The sequence below is a fragment of the Ovis aries genome, chromosome 15 (assembly GCF_016772045.2).
Source record: "Ovis aries strain OAR_USU_Benz2616 breed Rambouillet chromosome 15, ARS-UI_Ramb_v3.0, whole genome shotgun sequence".
Lineage (NCBI taxonomy): Eukaryota > Metazoa > Chordata > Mammalia > Artiodactyla > Bovidae > Ovis > Ovis aries.
The window spans coordinates 23,567,949-23,587,483 of NC_056068.1; the positions used below are offsets into that span (position 1 = coordinate 23,567,949).

Consider the following 19,535-nt stretch of genomic DNA (forward strand, 5'->3'; position numbering starts at 1 on the left):
GAACTATACAAAAAAAGATCTTCATGACCCAGATACCCAGGATGGTGTGATCATTCACCTAGAGCCAGACATCCTGGAGTACAAAGTCAAGTGGGCCTTAGGAAGCATCACTATGAACAAAGCTAGAGGAGGTGATGGAATTCCAGTTGAGCTATTTCAAATCCTGAAAGATGATGCTGTGAAAGTGCTGCACTCAATATGCCAGCAAATTTGGAAAACTCAGCTGTGGCCACAGGACTGGAAAAGATCAGTTTTCATTCGAATCCCAAAGAAATGCAATGCCAAAGAATGTTCAAACTACCGCACAATTGCATTCATATCACACACTAGCAAAGTAATGCTCAAAATTCTCCAAGCAGGCTTCAACAGTACGTGAACTGTAACTTCCAGATGTTCAAGCTGGATTTAGAAAAGGCAGAGGAACCAGAGAGCAAATGGCCAGCATCCGTTGGATCACTGGAAAAGCAAGAGAGTTCCCGAAAAACATCTACTTCTGCTTTATAGACTACACCAATGCCTTTGACTGTATGGATCACAACAAACTGTGGAAAAACAGATGGGACTACCAGACTACCTTACCTGCCTCCTGAAAAATCTGTATGTGGGTCAAGAGGCAGCAGTTAGAACGAGACATGGAACAACAGACTGGTTCCAAATTGGGAAGGAGTACATCAAGACTGTATATTGTCACTCTGCTTATTTAACTTCTATGCAGAGTACATCATGAACTCTGGATGAAGCTGAGCTGGAATCAAGATTGCCAAGAAAAATATCAATAACCTCAGATATGCAGATGACACCACCCTTATGGCAGAAAGTGAAGAACTAAAGAGCCTTTCGATGAAAGTGAAAGAGGAGAGTGAAAAGTTGGCCTAAAGCTCAACATTCAGAAAACTAAGATCATGGCATCCAGTCCCATCACTTCATGGGAAATAGACAGGGAAACAATGGAAACAGTGAGAGACTTTATTTGGGGGGGGGGGGGCTCCAAAATCACCACAGACAGTAACTGCAGCCATGAAATTAAAAGACACTTGTTCCCTGGAAGAAAAGCTGTGACCAACCTAGACAGCATATTAAGAAGCAGAGACATTATTTTGCCAACAAAGGTTCATGTAGTTAAAGCTCTGTTTTTTCCAGTAGTCATGTATGGATGTGAGAATTGGACTATAAAGAAAGCTGAGCACTGAAGAATTGATGCTTTTGAACTATGGTGTTGGAAAAGACTCTTGAGAGTCCCTTGAACTGCAAGGAGATCAAACCAGTCAATCTTAAAGGAAATCAGTCCTGAATATTCATTGGAAGGACTGATGCTGAAGCTGAAGCTTCAATCCTTTGGCCTTAAATGTGAAGAACTGATTCATTGGAAAAGACTGTGATGCTGAGAAAGACTGAAGACACGAGGAGAAGGGGATGACAAAGGATGAGATGGTTGGATGGCATCACCGACTCAATGGACATGAGTTTGAGCATGCTCGGGGAGTTGGTGATGGACAGGGAGGTCTGGTGTGCTGCAGTCCATGGGGTCACAAAGAGTTGGACACAACTGAGTGACTGAACTGAAGCGCAGATGGTGCACTTTACAGCGTCCATGATAATGGGAGCCAGTTCCTTAGAGTAAATCAGTCTCTATGAGTCCATTGTCTCTTGCTCTAAATCCTACGACTCCCTGGATAATAACCAACTTAGCCCTTTGGACTAGGCGCCTGGCGCTTTAACCAAAATGCATGAGAAAGTGCCATTTCTCCATGTCACACATGAGAAAACTCAAGATGAGAGTCGTCATGTAACTCTCTTCTCCGAAGATCTCATTTATACCAATAAGCAAGCCTGACTCTCCGGAGTACCACTGTTGACCTTGCCCGTTTGGAAGTGACACCACCGCCCCTACCCCAATCCTAGAGGAGAAAGAGGTGAAAACGTAGCGCTCATTTAGGGATCAGCGCAGGTCACTTGGGCTTTCCTGCCCGCCTCTTCCACCTTTCCTTCATGCCAATCAGAGATCCCTAGCCTGAGCTGGCCCTGAACTTGGCGGCGTGCTCCCGAACTTGAGCGCGGGGGCGGGGCGGGGCGGGGCTTCGGAGATGTGGCCACGCCCTCCTTCGGCCCCGCCCCTCCCCGGTCAGAGTCGGTCACCGCCAGCCCACAGCCGCCATTTCCTGTCTGGACGGGGGCGCGGTCAGGTAACTGCAGCGGGGTGGCCCAGCCTGCGCACGTTCAGGTCTGGTCCTGATCGCTCCGTCAGAAGTGAGCAGAGGACGCTGGTTTGGGCTCCAGAGGACGGGATGGGATCAGCTGTGGGCTTGGACTCCTATGGCGGGCCCTGGGCGGGTGGACGCTGTGGAGCAGTTGCTAGGCAACGATGTCGCGTCCGCGCCCTCCTGCTCTGGGTGAGCGGGGCGTGTCTGGGCCCCAGCTCACGTTGAGGCTCCAGGCTATCCGTAGGTTTCTAGCCGGTGAAGCGCGCACTGCAGAACTTTTTGGGCCTCACTCCGCCCTGACCTTCTCGTCCCGTCGTGTGTTTGCTGGCTAGGCAGGGAGCGCCCTCAGACCCCGCCCTGGGAGCCGAGGGCTTGGTGCCTGCCCCAGGGTAGTTCTGAGCCGGCCTTCTGCCCCTCCTAACCTTGAGCACGTTAACTCACTCGGCTAGGCCTCAGTTCCACCGGAGCCTAAATTGTTAGAGCTGGAAAGAAGCCTATGGATCATTTAGTTAAGCCACAAGTCCCCTGCCCTGATTTACAGATAATGATGCCTCACAATAACCAGTCATCATCGCGAGTGCCTGGCGGTTTTATTTAGTCCGCAAATAGCCCTGTTTGCTAGAACCAATGAGGCTTGTAAGGCTCAGAGAGGTTGTGACTTTAGCTAAGGTAGCTCAGCTTATATAACTGGTAGAATCTCAAAGAGATCAAATAATTCACAGCTTGTTCCTGGCAGATTTGGAATATCCAGTCAAATGTGGCTTCGAAGACTACTATTAAACCTAACTGTAATCAGAATTACTTGCAGAGTGCTTAGAACTGTACACTTCTGGGTACTCTCTCAAGCTTACTGAGGGGCTCTGGGCTAAGGCTGAGGAATCTGTGTACTAAGTCAGTTTTTGCTTGATTTTTATGATCTGTGGGTAGACCTTTGGGAACCACTGGCCTTTTCACTCAAAAACAGCTGAGAGGTGATCCAGCTAAAGTACCTGGAGAGATGAAGACAAGGCTGGACTGTCAGGTTCCACTTTCTCAGTCAATTTGTAGCTTCTCTTCACTTCTCAGAAACAAGCCCGAGGCTTATATTTTAAACAAGTTTGAACATGTAGATGCAGATTACCTGTTTCTGGTTACCTGTCGCAAGATCAGGTCCAAACTTCTGGCTGGGCCAGCCTGTCAATATCAAGTGAAAGTGAAAGTGAAGTCGCTTAGTCGTGTCCGACTCTTTGGGACCCCATGGACTGTAGCCTACAGGCTCCTCCATCCATGGGATTTTCCAGGCATGAATACTGGAGTGGGTTGCCATTTCCTTCTCCAGGAGATCTTCCCGACCCAGGGATTGAACCCGGGTCTCCCACATTGTAGGCAGACGCTTTACCATCTGAGCCACCAGGGAAGTCAAGATCAAAGTCAAGGGTTAGTGTCCTCTATCCCTGGTGGCTTGTCAGCTGCTGTGCCTGGTCTCCTGCACACCAGGTCCCTTATCAGCAGTCGACGTGGGCTTTGTAGGGACATTTTGCAGAGCAGTTTCCCCATTGGAGGAGGCTGGCAGCTCTCTGGCAATATCACCACATGTAGTGAGTGTTCCTTGGCCTTAACAGGAGTCAGAATGAAATAGACCACCCGGCTTGTTATTCATGACTTTTGTAAACACAAATCTGTCTTTAAAATAATCACTTGGCTCTTGGTTTTAGCAGGCTAATAAGCCTGACAAATTCTGTTTAGCATTTTATTATTATTAATTTTCATCGTGTATGCTGCTTCCCTCAGGGCTTCTGGTTCACAATGGCTGACTATCAAGAGGAGGACTTGCAGAAATTTCTTAAAAATGTGGATGAAATCAGTAAGTACCAGTAAATCATATACAAATTAAATTTTACTTTAGGAAAGTGGAGTGACTAAAGAGAGATGATTACTCTAAGTTAGTTCCTGGGTTGCCTGACAGGTTTATGACTCTTAAGGAAACAAAAATGTCACTGAGATTAAACAGAAGAGGGTATTGAGAAACAAGTAATATTGAAGCCTGGGGCTAATATTTTCTGGCTGTTAATTGGTATCAGTGAAGCTGTTAATATTCTGATTGGAATTCAACCGCTCTTTTCCGTATTCTCTCCCCTTCTGTGTAGAAGCAGGTCAGAAGGAGCTTCCATTTCCCCATCACCAATGAGCCTAGCTCTTCCATTTGAGGTCACTCAGGAGCCTCATTGATCTGGAATCCGTCTTTTCTGGGGGCAGAGCCATTTCTGGTTTTGAGATGCAGTGCGTGTGTTTGTGTTAAGTCACTTCAGTCCTGTCCGACTCTGCGACCCTGTGGAGTGTAGCCCACCAGACTCCTCTGTCCATGGGATTCTCCAGGCAAGAACACTGGAGTGGGTTGCCACGCCCTCCTGCAGGGGATCTTCCGGACCCAGGGATCGAACTCGCATCTCTCATGTCTGCTGCATTCATAGGCAGGTTCTTTACCACTGGTGCCACCCGGGAAGCCCTTTGAGCTGCAGAGGCAGTCAAGTGGCCTCCCTCAGTGTCCATCACATTACACGGACAGCTCCTAGTTGCCACACCCCGGCTCTATTCCCCTAGGCAGGAAGACCCTTCCACAGCTCAGACAAGCTCTGAGGACACACTGATCACACAGACCATTGTACAGGAGATTCCGGAGTACCCAGTCCCTGTTCAGGCTTCAGGGAGCATATGAGGGTCAGTCAGTTCAGTCGCTCAGTCCTGTCCAACTCTGCGACCCCATGGACTGTAGCCCACCAGATTCCTCTGTCCATGGGATTCTCCAGGCAAGAATACTGGAGTGGGTTGCCATGCCCTCCTCTAGGGGATCTTCCCAACCCAAGAACCACTGGTGCCACCTGGGAAGCCCTTTGAGCTGCAGAGGCAAAGTCAAGTGGCCTCCCTCAGTGTCTATGACATTACAGGGGCCACACCCCTGTCCCTTCCTCTAGGCAGGAAGACCCTTCTGCAGCTCAGATAGGTGGGCTCTCGGAGGACACGCTGATTGCACAGACCACATGCAGGAGATTCTGAAGCCCTCAGTCCCTGTTCAGGCTTCAGGGAGCTTGTGAGGGTCAGTCAGTTCAGTTGCTCAGTCATGTCCGACTCTTTGCGACCCCATGGACTTTTTGAGGGTAGAAACAAGAAAACCGACAATAAAGCAAAACTTATCTGATAGAAATATATTGAAGTTGTTGCTTCTTACGGGCCGTATGGGTCCAAAGAATAAAATCGTTTTAAAAATAGTCCAGGCAGCTTCACAGATGATAACATCCTTGGTGTGTTCTTTGCGTTTGTCACAGGCCTCTCCTCTGCCCGTCCCCCGCATGTTGTTCTGGCCTGGCCCACTGCTCACCGCTTTCTCTGCCGGCGGTTTAGCCCAAGCATGCGGTCTTAGCTCCCACCCTTGTTGATGACCCCACATCTCAATTGCCACCAGCTGCGCTTTTGATCTGCAGCCTCTGTGCCAACTGTCACATCCCTGTGTCCCTCAAACACTAGGAACTTCCTGTGTCCAGCGTTCAGTTGATTGTCTCTTTCCTCTCTGTCCCCCCCCCCACCCCAAATAAAACTTGCTTCTCCTACCCTCCCCTGCATTCCAGTCTCACTTGGTGGCACTATCATCCCCTAAATTTACAAGTCATACTGGCCTACCCCTCCTCTCTCAGCCCTGAATTTAATTAGCCCTCAGATTTGCTTGCTTCCTTCAGCTCCGTCCTCTCCCAACTTCCCTTTGTTCTGCTTCTCTAACCCAGACTATTTCAACAACCCCCTGATTGGGTTTCCTGCCTCCAGGCTCACACTCCCCACAGAGTAATGTATCTAAAATGCAAATCTGACCCAGACACTTCTCTGCTTGGATTCTTCCCGCAGTCACAATAAATCTCAAGCTCTCATCAGGACCTAAGTCCTTCCGTGACCCTACCCTTGCCTCTCGCCTCTCCTTACCTCACACTTGAGCAACAAACTGCTTCTGTTGCCCACACACCCCCCTGAAGCTCCTGCTCTGCCTGTTGGCTTCCTTCCCGCTGCCTCTCCATCTTTCTTTATCCGGCTAACACTCATTCATACCCCAAGTTCATTCCTTATCATTTATATCAATACTGTCTGTAGAACTTTCTGTGATGAGAGATACGTTCTATAATCTGCCCTGCGCACGATGTAACCAATGGCCGCAGGTGGCCACGAGGGTTTGAAATGTGGCTGCTGCTCATCAAGTGAGCTCCCCTATTGCTTCATTTATCTGTAGTTGTTGTTAAGTCGCTGTCATGTCCAACTCTTTTGCGACCCTGTGGACTGTAGCCCACCGAGCTCCTCTGTCCATGGGATTCTCCAGGCAGGAATACTGGAGTGGGTTGCCATTTCCTTCTCCAGGGGATTTTCCTAACCCAGGGACTGAACCCATGTCTCCTGTTGGGCAGGCGTATTCCCTACCTCTGAGCCACCAGGGAAGCCCCAGGGGTCAAACCTTCATCTCTTGCCTCTCCTACATGGGCAGTCAGACTTTTTACCACTGTGCCACCTGGGATGCTCTATTTCATTTATACATAATTTAAATGTATATAGTCACATGTGTATAGATTCTGTACATTCATTTCTTGAGTGCTCATTATGTATTGAGTGTTGCTAGACCCTGGAAAGAGCAGCAACAGTGAATAAGAACCATCTTCCCTCCTGATACCTACAATCCAGTGAGAAAAGGCAGGTATTAAACAAGTAATTTCAGCTGTGGTGTATGCTACAAAGAGAGATTTGTAACATGCTAAACATGCTAAGGAATCTAACTCAGTTAAGGGAGTTGTATGAATCTATCTGGGCTGCTGTAACAAGATACCGCAGACTGGGGGACTTAAGCAACAGAAATTAATTTTTGCCACGGTCTGGAGGTCAGGAGTCCATGATCAAGGTGTTAGGTTTAGTTTCTCCTGAGCCCTCTCTCCCTGGGTTGCAGACCGCCCTTTTCTAACTGTGTCCTCTCATGGTTCTTTTCTCTGTGTGTGCACAATCCTGGCGTCTCCTCCTCTTCTTGTATGGACACTAATCCAAATGGTTTAAGGCCCCACCTTATGACCTCATTAATCTTTCATGACCTCTTTGAAAGCCCCATCTCCAAATACAGTCACAGTGCAGGAGTTAAGACTTCAGCATAGGAACTGGGGGAGAGGGGCACAATTCAATCGACAAATGGAGGCTTCCCAGAAGGATGAGATTTAAGCACAGATCTGAAGTGTGAGTAGGAGTTGGCCATTGGGGAGAGATAGCGGAGTACTGTAAATGAGGAGAAAGTAGGTAGGAAAGCTGAAAGTTAAGAGAGAGTGTGACACCCTTGAGAACCTAGAAGATGAAGTGTAGCTGGAGAGAAGAGATCAAGGAGAGAAGGGTCTCATCTGAGTCCAGAGAGGCCAGATCCAGGAAGACCTTGACAGCCATGGTAAGGAATTCGTGTTCATCCTGAGAGCAATGGGAATATTTTAGAGGGTTTATTGGGAGTGGAAACATGGTCAGATCTACATCTTAGGTAAGTCACTCTGGTCATGGTGTAGATGTAGACGAGAGGAGAGAAGAATACAGGTGCCGAGAGCCAACTAGGAGGCTGTCACAGTGTTCTAGGGAGAAGAGAATGGGGCTGGAATGGACACAAGCAGTTTGAAGAGACATTTCAGACCTTATTTGACAAGCTTTAGTGTTGATGGCTAAGAGGGCAGAGAGAGAGCAAAAGCTTACGAATGAGTCTGAGAATCTTGATTGAATGACAGGTGGATGGTTGGGCCATCTGCTGAGGTAGGGGCATTTGAAAGAACAGTTTTGGGAGAAAGAGGATGGGCAGGTCAAGTTTGATGAGTAAGGCATCCCAGTGAAGATGTTCAGAAGGCAGTTGGCTTTGTGAGTCTGAGCCTGGGAGAGGAGAGTAGCTGAGGAGTTTAGCTTAGGAGGCACTGGGATCTGCATGGCACACAGAGCCTTGGCAAAGAGCAGGAATTCCTGAGAAGCTCGGGCAGAGAGAGGAGGGCTCAGGCAGAGCCTTGTGGATCGTCATGATTTAGAAGATATGTAGGAGAGGAAAAGCAGGAGCAAGCAAAGGAGACCAAAAGCAATGGCTGGAGAGGTAGGCAGAAAATTGGGTGAAGTTCATGTTATGGAAGCAAAGGGGAAAAGATCGTCTCATAGAGAAGGAAGTGGGCAGCATTTGTCAGATGTTTCAGAGAGCTTGATCAAAACAGGCACTAAAGAATGATCACTAAATGTAACAACATGAAAATCATTTGTACCTTTGGTGGGAAAAACTTTGGAGCAGGAGAAACCAAACTGTAGCGGATAGAAGAGTAAGTGGGATCTCCATTTCCAGTAATATTACTGGTGAGAGACTCTAAAATCCCTCCCACATACTACAATACATCTAGAAAGGCTGGATAAAACATGATAGACACGAAGCTTTTAATTTGTTGAGCATGTTTGTTAAAATGGAAAGAGTTTCCATTATAAGAATAGAAAAGCAAAGCATAGGATCTAAGCTTGTAGAGGGTAAAAAAGGAATAAAGAAACTCAGTGACTCCAATGAAGATAGGAAAAGAAGGGAAGAAAATGTAAATACAAGACATGAAATATAGTAAAAATTAGTCTAAACATTAAATCAATAATAGTAAAATAAATAGACTAATCTCCAGTTAAAACAGATTGTCAGATTGTATTTTTTTAAAATCAGTTATTGTGCTGTATAAAACAGACACATTAAAATTAAGGACTCAGAAAAGTTGAACCTTCAGTTCAGTTCAGTCGCTCAGTCATGTCCGACTCTTTGCGACCCCATGAATCCCAGCATGCACTCCTTTTCCTATTTGGAACCAGTCTGTTGTTCCATGTCCAGTTCTAACTGTTGCTTCCTGACCTGCATACAGATTTGTCAAGAGGCAGGTCAGGTGGTCTGTATTCCCATCTCTTTCAGAATTTTCCACAGTTTATTGTGATCCACACAGTCAAAGGCTTTGGCATAGTCAATAAAGCAGAAATAGATATTTTTCTGGAACTCTCTTGCTTTTTCCATGATCCAGTGGATGTTGGCAATTTGATCTCTGGTTCCTCTGCCTTTTCTAAAACCAGCTTGAACATCAGGGAGTTCATGATTCACGTATTGCTGAAGCCTGGCTTGGAGAATTTTGAGCATTGCTTTACTAGCGTGTGAGATGAGTGCAATTGTGCAGTAGTTTGAGCATTCTTTTGCATTGCCTTTCTTTGGAATTGGAATGAAAACTGACCTTTTCCAGTCCTGTTCATCACCATCTCCCGGAGTTCACTCAGACTCACGTCCATCGAGTCCGTGATGCCATCCAGCCATCTCATCTTCAGTCGTCCCCTTCTCCTCCTGCCCCCAATCCCTCCCAGCATCAGAGTCTTTTCCAATGAGTCAACTCTTCTCATGAGGTGGCCAAAGTACTGGAGTTTCAGCTTTAGCATCATTCCTTCCAAAGAAATCCCAAGGTTGATCTCCTTCAGAATGGACTGGTTGGATCTCCTTGCAGTCCAAGGGACTCTCAAGAGTCTTCTCCAACACCACAGTTCAAAAGCATCAATTCTTCGGTGCTCAGCCTTCTTCACAGTCCAACTCTCACATCCATACATGACCACAGGAAAAACCATAGCCTTGACTAGACGGACCTTAGTCGGCAAAGTAATGTCTCTGCTTTTGAAAATGAAAAAATATTTGTGATGTAAATACTATCCAAAGGAAAGTAGATGTTGAATATTACTATCAGACAAAATCGACTTTAAAGCATAGACTGTAATTTCAAAGGGAAAATTCACAAGGAAGATAAAAATCTCTAAAATTGCAAACTTTCAAGTCCCTCCAGCTATTTGAAAAGCTGATAATTCCCATCTTATACAAATTTTTACAGAGAAGAGAAAACAGAGGACACCCCCTGATCATTATATGAAACGAGACACTGAAATAAAAAGTGTATATTACTAGAAGAAAATCTAGGGCATTATTATTTATAAATATAGTTAGAATCTTAATTACAATGCTAGAAAACCAAATCCAGTGGTGAGTTAAAACATAATTTATCATGGTCAAGTTGGTCTGCCTAAAGAACACAAGAATGGTTGAATACTAGAAAATGTATTAACGTCCTTTTAAATTTTAACATTTTAAAAGAGAAAAGCCATAGATCATTTTAGCTGATACAAAAACTTGAAATAAGATGTTTGTTAGACTTCAAAGCCCACTTATGATAAAAATTCCTGTCGACCGAGACTAGAAGGCAACCTGGAAGAATACTGACTGCAGCCTCATTGCAAACCCTCATGAGCTTGCGTGAAGCCACTTCAGTCGTGTCCGACTCTGCAACCCTGTGGATCATAGCCCACCAGGCTCCTCTGGCCATGATATTCTCCAGGTGGGAATACTGGAGTGGATTGCCATGCCCTCCTCCAGGCATCTTCCCAGCCCAGGGATCAAACTCACGTCTCTTCCATTAGGAGGCAGGTTCTTTACCGCTAGTGCTTCCTGGAAAGCCCTGCAAACCCTCATGCAGACAGTCATACTTGTAGTGAGCGAAGGATTCTCTTAAAAGTCCAGAACAAGACTCAGATACTACCATTGCTTTTATTTAGCACTTTACTGGTTGTTGTGGAAATAAGGAAAATGGATAAAAAGTAGAGAAGTTTGAAAGGCTAAAACTCTAGTTATCTTTGGGCAATGTGAGAGTCTACAGAGAAAAATTCAAGAATATCTGTAAATAAATTATTAAAGAAGTAAATTGAGCAAGGTTTTTAGATATAAGTTTAGTGTATAAAGTTCAGTTGCATTCTTATATACTTGCTATACACCCACAACACTTCATCAACAATACCAAAACAAAGCCATCAAGATATATGCAGTGTTTTTTTTTATGGAGAAAACTATAAATGTAAAGAAAATTATAAATATATATGTTTCTAAACATATATAAAGAAATTTCTTATGGAGAAAATTATAAAATTTAATTGAAATTAAAGTTTTCTGTATGGATGTAAACAAATGATGAATAGATAAGTAAGTAAATAAATATGTAAGGTAAATCTCCATAGAGACTCATGGATATTTAATACAATACTATCATGTTTGTTTTCTTGCTCAAATTGTTTCAGTTTTGACCCCTGGGAGCTCTTTTGATTAAATTTTATAATTTTCTCCATAAAGGTCTTGCATACATTTTGATGGATTTATTTTGGTATTATAAATAAAATATTCTCCCCTCTAGGAGGTAGGGGGGCTTCTGTGGTGGCTCAGGTGGTAAAGAATGTGCCTACAGTGCAGGAGACCCGGATTTGATCCCTGGGTCGGGAGGATCCCCTGGTGAAGGGAATGGCTACCCACTGCAGTGTTCTTGCCTGGAGAGTCCCATGGACAGGCGCCTGGTGGGCTGCGGTCCGTGGGGTCACAGAGTCGGACACAACTGACAGCTGCTACTACTAGTGCCACCTGGGATAGATCAGATTCCCCAGAATGTTTCGTTTAGAAGCCAACAAGCTGATTCCAGAGTTCACATGAAAGAGTAAAGGGCCACAAATAATGCAGAAAATTTTGCAGAAAAACAAGAAGGTGGGGTCCCCCTACTAGATGCTCAAGTTTTGTTATAAAGCTGTAGTAATTATAGATGGCAGTTTGGGTGCTGAAAAAGACAGGCCATCCGGTAGAACAGAAGGAAGAGCCCCGGGGCAGGTTCACACATGCGACATAAAACAGGGATGACACAGCGTATCAGTGAGAAAGCAGGGACTCTTCAACAAACGGTGCTCCTGCCCTACACAAAGTCAGCTCCAGGGGACTTCCCCGGTGGTCCAGTGGTTAAAGACTCCATGTTCCCACTGCAGGGGCACAGCCTTGATCCCTGCTTGGGTAACTAAGAGCCCTGCATGTCCGCACAGCCAAAAAAAAAAAAAAAAAAAAAGAGCAAGTCGGCTCCAGGTGGATTAAATACCTTAATGAGAAAAACAAAATGTTAAAACTTTTAGAAGACACACAAGAGTGTATTTGTGAACTTAATATACACAAAGGCATAAGTCATAAGGGGAAATATTGATACATTTAACACATAGAAAATCTCTTCAATGGAAGGTTCCATAAAAACAAATTAAAAACACACCATACCCAAGTAGACAAATGTTCACAAATATGCATAACAGTCCAGAATTTATAAAATACTCATAATAAGAAAAAGACAACCCAATGGAAAATAGGAGCGGGCAATTCACAGAAAAGGAAATCCAGATGGCCTACAAAACCAATAAAAAGATGCTGGATCACAGTCACATTCAAGAAAAGGCAAATGACAACATTAAGGAGATAAACGCATTATAGTGAAAGCAACATAGAAGTGTAACAACAAGTGTGAACAAGGATGTGGAGGCACAGGAACTGTTGTACACAGCTTGTAGGAATAAAAATTGATATAGCCATAGCCTAAAGACTATGTCATATGCGTGCATGGGGAAATATATACATGTATTCAATTCAGCATTTATTTGCAATAGAAAAGAAATTTAAAACACCTGGAGGTCCATCAATAAGAATGAATCACCTACGTAAAATAAGTAAAATGAATCAACTGCAACTATTTGTTTCAAGAACATATCTCTAAAGCGTACTAAGAGAAAAAAGCTAAGTTGCAAAGAATGCACATTTTATTTAAAAAAAAAAACATTTATTTAAGATGTTTAAATACATGCATTTACACAAACTCTGTGAAGTAAAGTGAAGTGAAGTCACTGAGTCATCCCCGACTCTTTGTGACCCCATGGACAGTAGCCTGCACCAAGCTCCTCCATCCATGGGATTTTCTAGGCAAGAGTACTGGAGTGGGTTGCCGTTTCCTTCTCCAGGGAATCTTCCCAATCCAGGGATCAAACCCAGGTGTCCCACATTGTAGACAGATGCTTTACCGTCTGAGCCACCAGGGAAGTCCACAGTAGGTGGATAAGTTTTGGGAGTCTAATAAACAGCATAGTGATTATAGTTAACAATACTGTACACTTTAAAGTTGCTGAAAGGGGATCTTAAATGTTCTCACCACTCACACAAAAAAATTGAAATATGAATATGTTAACTCATCTTGATGTGGGAATCATTTCTCACTGTATACCTGTATCAGATGACCATGTGGTACACCTCATTTACACATTGTCGTGGGTCAATTGTATCTCAAAAACCTGGAAAAAATAAAAGTCCTTCCCCATGAAATTTACTGCACCATCATTGGTATCGAATAGGGTCTTTCTTTTTGAAGACCTTACTTGAATGATTCACCTGATTTCTCCCCTAGCCAGTTTAATTCAGGAGATGAATTCTGATGATCCAGTCGTACGAGAGAAAGCGGTCCTTGAGACGGAAAAGAGACTGCAGTTCACAGAGGGGGACCAAGTGGAGGACGAGTGCCGGACCACCGTGAACAAGACCATGATCAGTCCCCCACAAGCTCCCATGAAGGTGCCCTTTCCTTATCGTGGAGTTATCTATGTAGACCCAGCAAGGAAGTCTGCATGAAACAGGGGAAAGAGTGGTTTAACCTCAACTGCCTGGTGAGGCTGAAACAGACTTGTTCTTTAGAATCACTACGTTTTTCACAAGGTAGTATAAACTCATATATTTTTCTTGGTCTTTCTGAGTCATCCTTAAACAATCCTTTTGGTTAGTTTTAATGAAAATTTGGCCTCTCCACCCAGAGATTAGGACCATTTTCAAGCTGTTAATGTAACAGCTTACTAAGTCATAGTTCCAATTCATACAGCCACAGCTAGAGTCCCTGGTTTCTGCAGACTAGCCCCATAACAACGATGCCCATACTCAGATCTCTTGATTTACAGCCAGCCCCCTGAATTTGGAGCCTTCTAGTATTATGGTTAAAGGAAAGGACACTACTCCCCCTTGAAATTTATCTGCCTTCTTGGTTTGTATACGTATAAATAAGAGAGTAGTTTTTGAAATTTGTTTCTTTGTTTTTATGATAACGTCTGCCGTGCAGGATGCAGATGAAATAAACACAGGTAAGGACAGCGTCTCTGCTCCCAATGTGTGTTATTCATTTAAAGTCAGTGTTTATTGTGGCTTCTAAACCCGTACATTATAGCCTCTGGGCTTGCAAACAACCATAAACAAAAACCTACTGATCACCCAATTCTGTTACTAGTGGTCAGAGAGGATGGTGCTCAGAGGATTTTTCCTGTGTTCTCCTGGCCAATCTTTTGTACACTGAGTTCAGTTATTCTGCTTCATCCAGTTTACTCTTAGCTACTCAGAAGGATCCAGAGAGCTTCTCAGTTGCTCAGCTCAGCAGCTCATTATGCTAAGTGGAACCGAAAGAGTCTGTCTTCAAAGAAAAACTCTTTTAAAAGGCATAGTTCAAATTTGAAGCACAGACATAGTCATCATGTATAATAATACATCACACAGATTCCCATTTAATGTCAAATTAAGAAAACGTCATTTCAGTTGTCTCCGAAATCTGTGTGTGTGTGTGCACGCGCGTGTGCGTGTGTGCGTGTGCCTACATGTGTATTCGTGAAACATGTGGCTCTAAAACTCTAAAGTGGCTTTTTTCTGAATTTGAGCTAAAGAACTGATTATAGTATTTGGATTTTTCTTTTTTAATATTTGAAATCACTCTGTTGTCAGCAGCCTTCTTGGCATCTCTGGAGAAGGATGCTAAAGAACGTGCCAAAAGAAGAAGGGAAAACAAAGTCTTAGCAGATGGTAATTGTCAGTCTTTTCACTTTTTAATGGCAGGGATGATTTGTGCTGGAAAAAGCAGGGGAGTTTATGCTGCTGTCTGGGGACATCAAGATTCCCAGTCAGTGGGTTCAGAATGCGCCTGAGGCAGTGGGACCTGGCCAGGCAGAAAGCTGTTTCCTGTTTCTACCGCAACAGGCGGAGAGGCAGACACAGCCCTGAGATAGCCTCCACAGTCAGACCTGTTTCTAAAGCATATTGCTAAATGTAGCAGCACTAAAGGATGCTTGGAAAGTAGGGAGGGGTGGGAGTAAGGTACCAGTCCCTAGCCTGAGGCACAGATGCAGATGTGAAAAAGAAAAATGAAACAAGCAAACCAAGCTGGGAGAAAGTGAAAGTCGCTCAGTTGTGTCCGACTCTGCGACCCCATGGACTATGTCGTCCATGGAATTCTCCAGGCCAGATATACTGAAGTGGGTGGCCTTTCCCTTCTCCAGGGGATCTTCCCAACCCAGAGATCAAACCCAGGTCTCCTGCATTGCAGGTGGATTCTTTACCAACTGAGCTATGAGGGAAGCCCCATGCTGGGAGAAAGGAGAGAGGAAATAAAGGAAAAGAAAGAGCTGGGGTTGTGTGTGTGTGGTCGTGGGATGGGGGGATACATATTACAGAAGAATACTTTTAGCATTTATACCACTCAGTGCTATGTGCGCTGCAGATCCGAATGATTCCATATTTGCTAGAAAATTAGTCGTTTGAATCTCTTTATTAGACACTGAATGTGTAGATTTCACTCTTTGTGGCAAGCTTGGGATATTCCGAGCCTTGAGGCAGAAACATTTACTTTTTCTGAGAAGCTGCGTAGAAGACTTGGGGTGGATTTATATAAAAGAAATCGACCCAGAATGATCTGCAGAGAGAAGGAAGTGACAGGCCCCCTTTGGATGGATGGACATTCGAACCTTCAAAGTAGAGTTGGAAAATCAGGGCAGTGAAGCTTGAAAGAATTTTCCAGGGTGTGGGGAGAGCTCACCTGTATGACTTCTATTCTCACAGCCCTAAAGGAAAAGGGGAATGAAGCATTTGTCAGAGGTGATTATGAAACGGCCATCCTGTGCTACAGTGAGGGTCTGGAGAAGCTGAAGGACATGAAAGTGCTGTACACCAACCGAGCTCAGGTCAGTGAGGCAAGGCTGTGTCCACGGGATTTCCCCAGGGAACAGTAGCCATTAACCTTGTGGAAGCAGAGAAAGGTGAGACTAGGTGGTACCAGTGGTGTGGTGGTAAATGGCACCGGCTCTGGTTGGGTCAGGGTGGAGGCTGATTGCATGGAGCATTTGCCGATTTCCGTGATGTAAATACCCTCACTATGGTCCAGTTTCAAGCTACCAACTTGGACTCATTAAAGGAGAACTTGGGAATAGCTACACATAATCAGCTCTCTCCATAGTAAAAGTCACCCATCTCATCACTGATGGTCCCCAGGCACTTTACCCCATGTATGTACAGCTGAGAAAGCCAGTGGAATGAGATAGCCTCTGAGACCTTAGAATTCTGCCACCACTGACTTAGTTCATTCTCTTTTTTGATGCCAGTTTAAGGCTCCTAAGGGTTACTCTCTTGTTAATTTCTTACTCATTGCATGAATCCCTCCTTGATTAAGATTCTGTGATTGGGTATACTAGAGCTAATGTTCCTGAGCCCATTTCTCAGAAATTTTGAGTTTGTAAAACCCCTGATGCTGCTGCTGCTACTGCTGCTAAGTCGCTTCAGTCGTGTCTGACTCTGTGCGACCCCATAGACAGCAGCCCACCAGGCTCCACCGTCCCTGGGATTCTCCAGGCAAGAACACTGGAGTGGGTTGCCATTACCTTCTCCAATGCATGAAAGTGAAAAGTGAAAGTGAAGTCACTGAGTCGTGTCCAACTCTCAGTGACCCCATGGACTGCAGCCTACCAGGCTCCTCCGTCCATGGGATTTTCCAGGCAAGAGTACAGGAATGGGGTGCCATTACCTTCTCCAATACTTCCATTTAATATCACAGATGAGCTCAAATTTCTGGAACATCAGATAAAAATCATTACCTTGATGTTTATCATCTACTCCTTAATGAAGGGATGAGATGAATAGTTTTCAGTTGAAACAGAAATGTCACCTGTGACCTTATCTTTGAAAAGCGCTTGAGTTTGTGTATGGGAGAGCTGTCTCCTGCCCAGGCCTGAAAAATTGGCAGATTCGTGGACATGATTATCTGATGATCAGAGTATGTCAGCAGGACCTGGTGAGATGAACTTGATGCCATGTCATTGACAAGGAGAGGATCCTCGTCAGCTCCAATTTTGTAACTCAGGATTGAGAATATCCTGCTGTGGTATGTTGAGGAAGAGTGCAAGAAATAGGACGTCAGCCATCCAAAAAGTCTGGACAGTGACAATGATTTAATGAAAAATAAAATCCAAGCACAACGTAAACTCATTAGTTCACCAGTTTGGATAAATCAGTCTCAAGTTGAGGTGTCATTTACCTATCCCCATTTGTGGAGAAAAAAATTATAAGGAAGAGAATCGGTAAATAAAATGGCCAGAGGTTGATTTTTGCCAGGTCCATTTTATCGCCCTCACAAGAGTATACACTTCTTGAGGGTAAAAACTGCCATATACTTTTCCCCCTAATGCTGTGCTTATAACCGATGTTCAATAAATCCTTATTAAGTTATATAACACTTGGTGGAGGCACAGTAAGTCCATTTGAGGGAGTGAGGTTTCTGTTGACACATCAAAAGAAACAGCTAAATGCAAACAATTAATATGATAATTATAGTTCTTTTCTATTTATCGCAGATTTGGTCTCCAAACCATTTACCTACTGATGCTTATTCAGTCTTGTTACTCTGAAGTTACTTGAAAGCTGTAAAACTGAATTGCCTTTAGAATGTTACATAATGCAGACTTACATGTAATTCAGATGGTCTATACCCTGACTAATCTAAATTAGTTACATTTTTACTGTACTCGAGTTTAAGCAGTACTTTGATTAGTTCTGGAGAACCACATTAAGAATGACTGTGGACAAAAATAGGTAAATGCAATGAAAAGCTTTAGGGAGGCAAGTCCTTCCTCTTTCCCCAAAGAGAAAGCTGGTTATTCAGAGGCAAATAAATGCAAAATGTGCTGCCTGGTGTTAGCAACCATTTGAACCACTGACTATTTTTAAAATGCCTCCCTGTATGCATGCGGTGTTAGAAAATGCTTAATGAGGACCCTGTGAATTGAGGGTCGCTGCTTGCTAGGGAGAAAACCTACCCTTTCATCGCTTTGTTTTTCTCCCGGAGTTAATGTTATGATCAATAGATTGCTGGTGTAATTTAGATGAATCAGGAGTTTAATTGCCATTTGGAAAAGTCATTCTTTTCAAAATGTGGAAAAACAAAAGCAAACAGGAAATTTAGAGGGTATTAAGTCCAAGCTTTAAAAGAGAAAGAGAAGGGAAAGTGAAAGGCTGTGTAGAGAAGTTGCTGAAGCCCATACAGAGTCTGCATCCTGAATGACAATGCCGTGAAGTCCTGACCAAAGTTGTCTAGAAGGATGCTAGTTTCTTCCTCACATCCTCTGACTTCCAAATGAAACCCCAAAGCCAGAGGAAAGGATGGTGCTTTATATAGAACAGAAAGCTCAAAGAGTCATCATCTTCAATTAGTACCGAATCCCTGTTAATGAAAGCACTGCCTAGCAGCTTCCTTTCTATTGGTACAAAGAGCTGCCCAGCAGAAATTCCATTAACCTGCTGTTGCCTGCTCCCACCTCACTTTGGTTGACTGCTTAGATTTCTTGTGAATTATAACACTAACTCATAATTAGCTTGTCCATGTAGACATCTCATCTGATGTATTGTTCAGAATGTCACGGTTCCCTGGTACAGTTTTGGTCATGGGCAAACCTCCATGGAGTATTGGATCTGTTGTTGGTGACTAATGGGACCCTAGAGCCTGGTTTTCCTTTCTTCCAACAGGGTGATCACTGCTGCTTCTTAGGGAACTTTCTGAAAGAAGAGCACTTAAAGTCTACTTTGTGCATCTTGACAAGAATTTATTAAGCATCTTTCATATCCAGTAATTAATACAGAGGGTTTAATAGCCTTGGTGCAGACTTTCATTTGCTTATATGCCACAGTTCTTGGAAACTGTAAATGATCTAAATTCTTAAGTTTGTTCAGTTTGAGTGAATCACAGAATTCTGCGTTAATGCCTGATTTTCAAGATTTTCCCCAATTGTAGGAGATCCCAGAAGAGAGCTGCAAGGCATTTGAAACCAAGGGCTCCTACATGAGCTCATTTCCTGTATGAGCTCATTTCCTGTATAAACTCCTCCTTCTTGCTGCCCTCAGGAGGAAAGAAGCAAAGCTTTACCTCGATCATATTTTGGTAACAGCTTTATTGAGGTACAGTTGCTATAACCAGTAATTCCCCTATTGAAAATGTACAACTCAGTGGTTTCTATCCACAGGGTTGTGCAACCCTCACCACAACTGATTTTTAAAAAACATTTTCATCATCCCCCAAAGAACCCCATACCCTTTAAGCTCCTCAATCCTTTTGTCCTCCCCCACAGCAGCCCTAGGTCACCACTAATCTA

The 19,535-nt window shown here is 44.1% G+C and overlaps 1 protein-coding gene across 6 annotated transcripts in view; it reads left to right on the top strand.

The window, feature by feature from the left end:
• The first annotated feature begins 2,154 nt into the window (after positions 1-2,154).
• TTC12 (tetratricopeptide repeat domain 12) overlaps positions 2,155-19,535 on the top strand; it is a 50,958-nt gene continuing 33,577 nt past the window's right edge. The window contains exons 1-6 of one of the 6 annotated variants that reach the window (XM_027979216.2): positions 2,155-2,247; positions 3,972-4,044; positions 13,502-13,665; positions 14,201-14,222; positions 14,851-14,928; positions 15,961-16,082. In XM_027979216.2, the coding sequence (XP_027835017.2) occupies positions 3,987-4,044; positions 13,502-13,665; positions 14,201-14,222; positions 14,851-14,928; positions 15,961-16,082 (444 nt within the window). In that variant the 5' untranslated portion in view covers positions 2,155-2,247; positions 3,972-3,986. Of the gene's footprint in view, positions 2,248-3,971; positions 4,045-13,501; positions 13,666-14,200; positions 14,223-14,850; positions 14,929-15,960; positions 16,083-19,535 lie in introns of those variants that run through there. The other 5 variants (XM_042232932.1, XM_042232934.1, XM_027979215.2 and 2 more) reach the window with 5 other exon arrangements.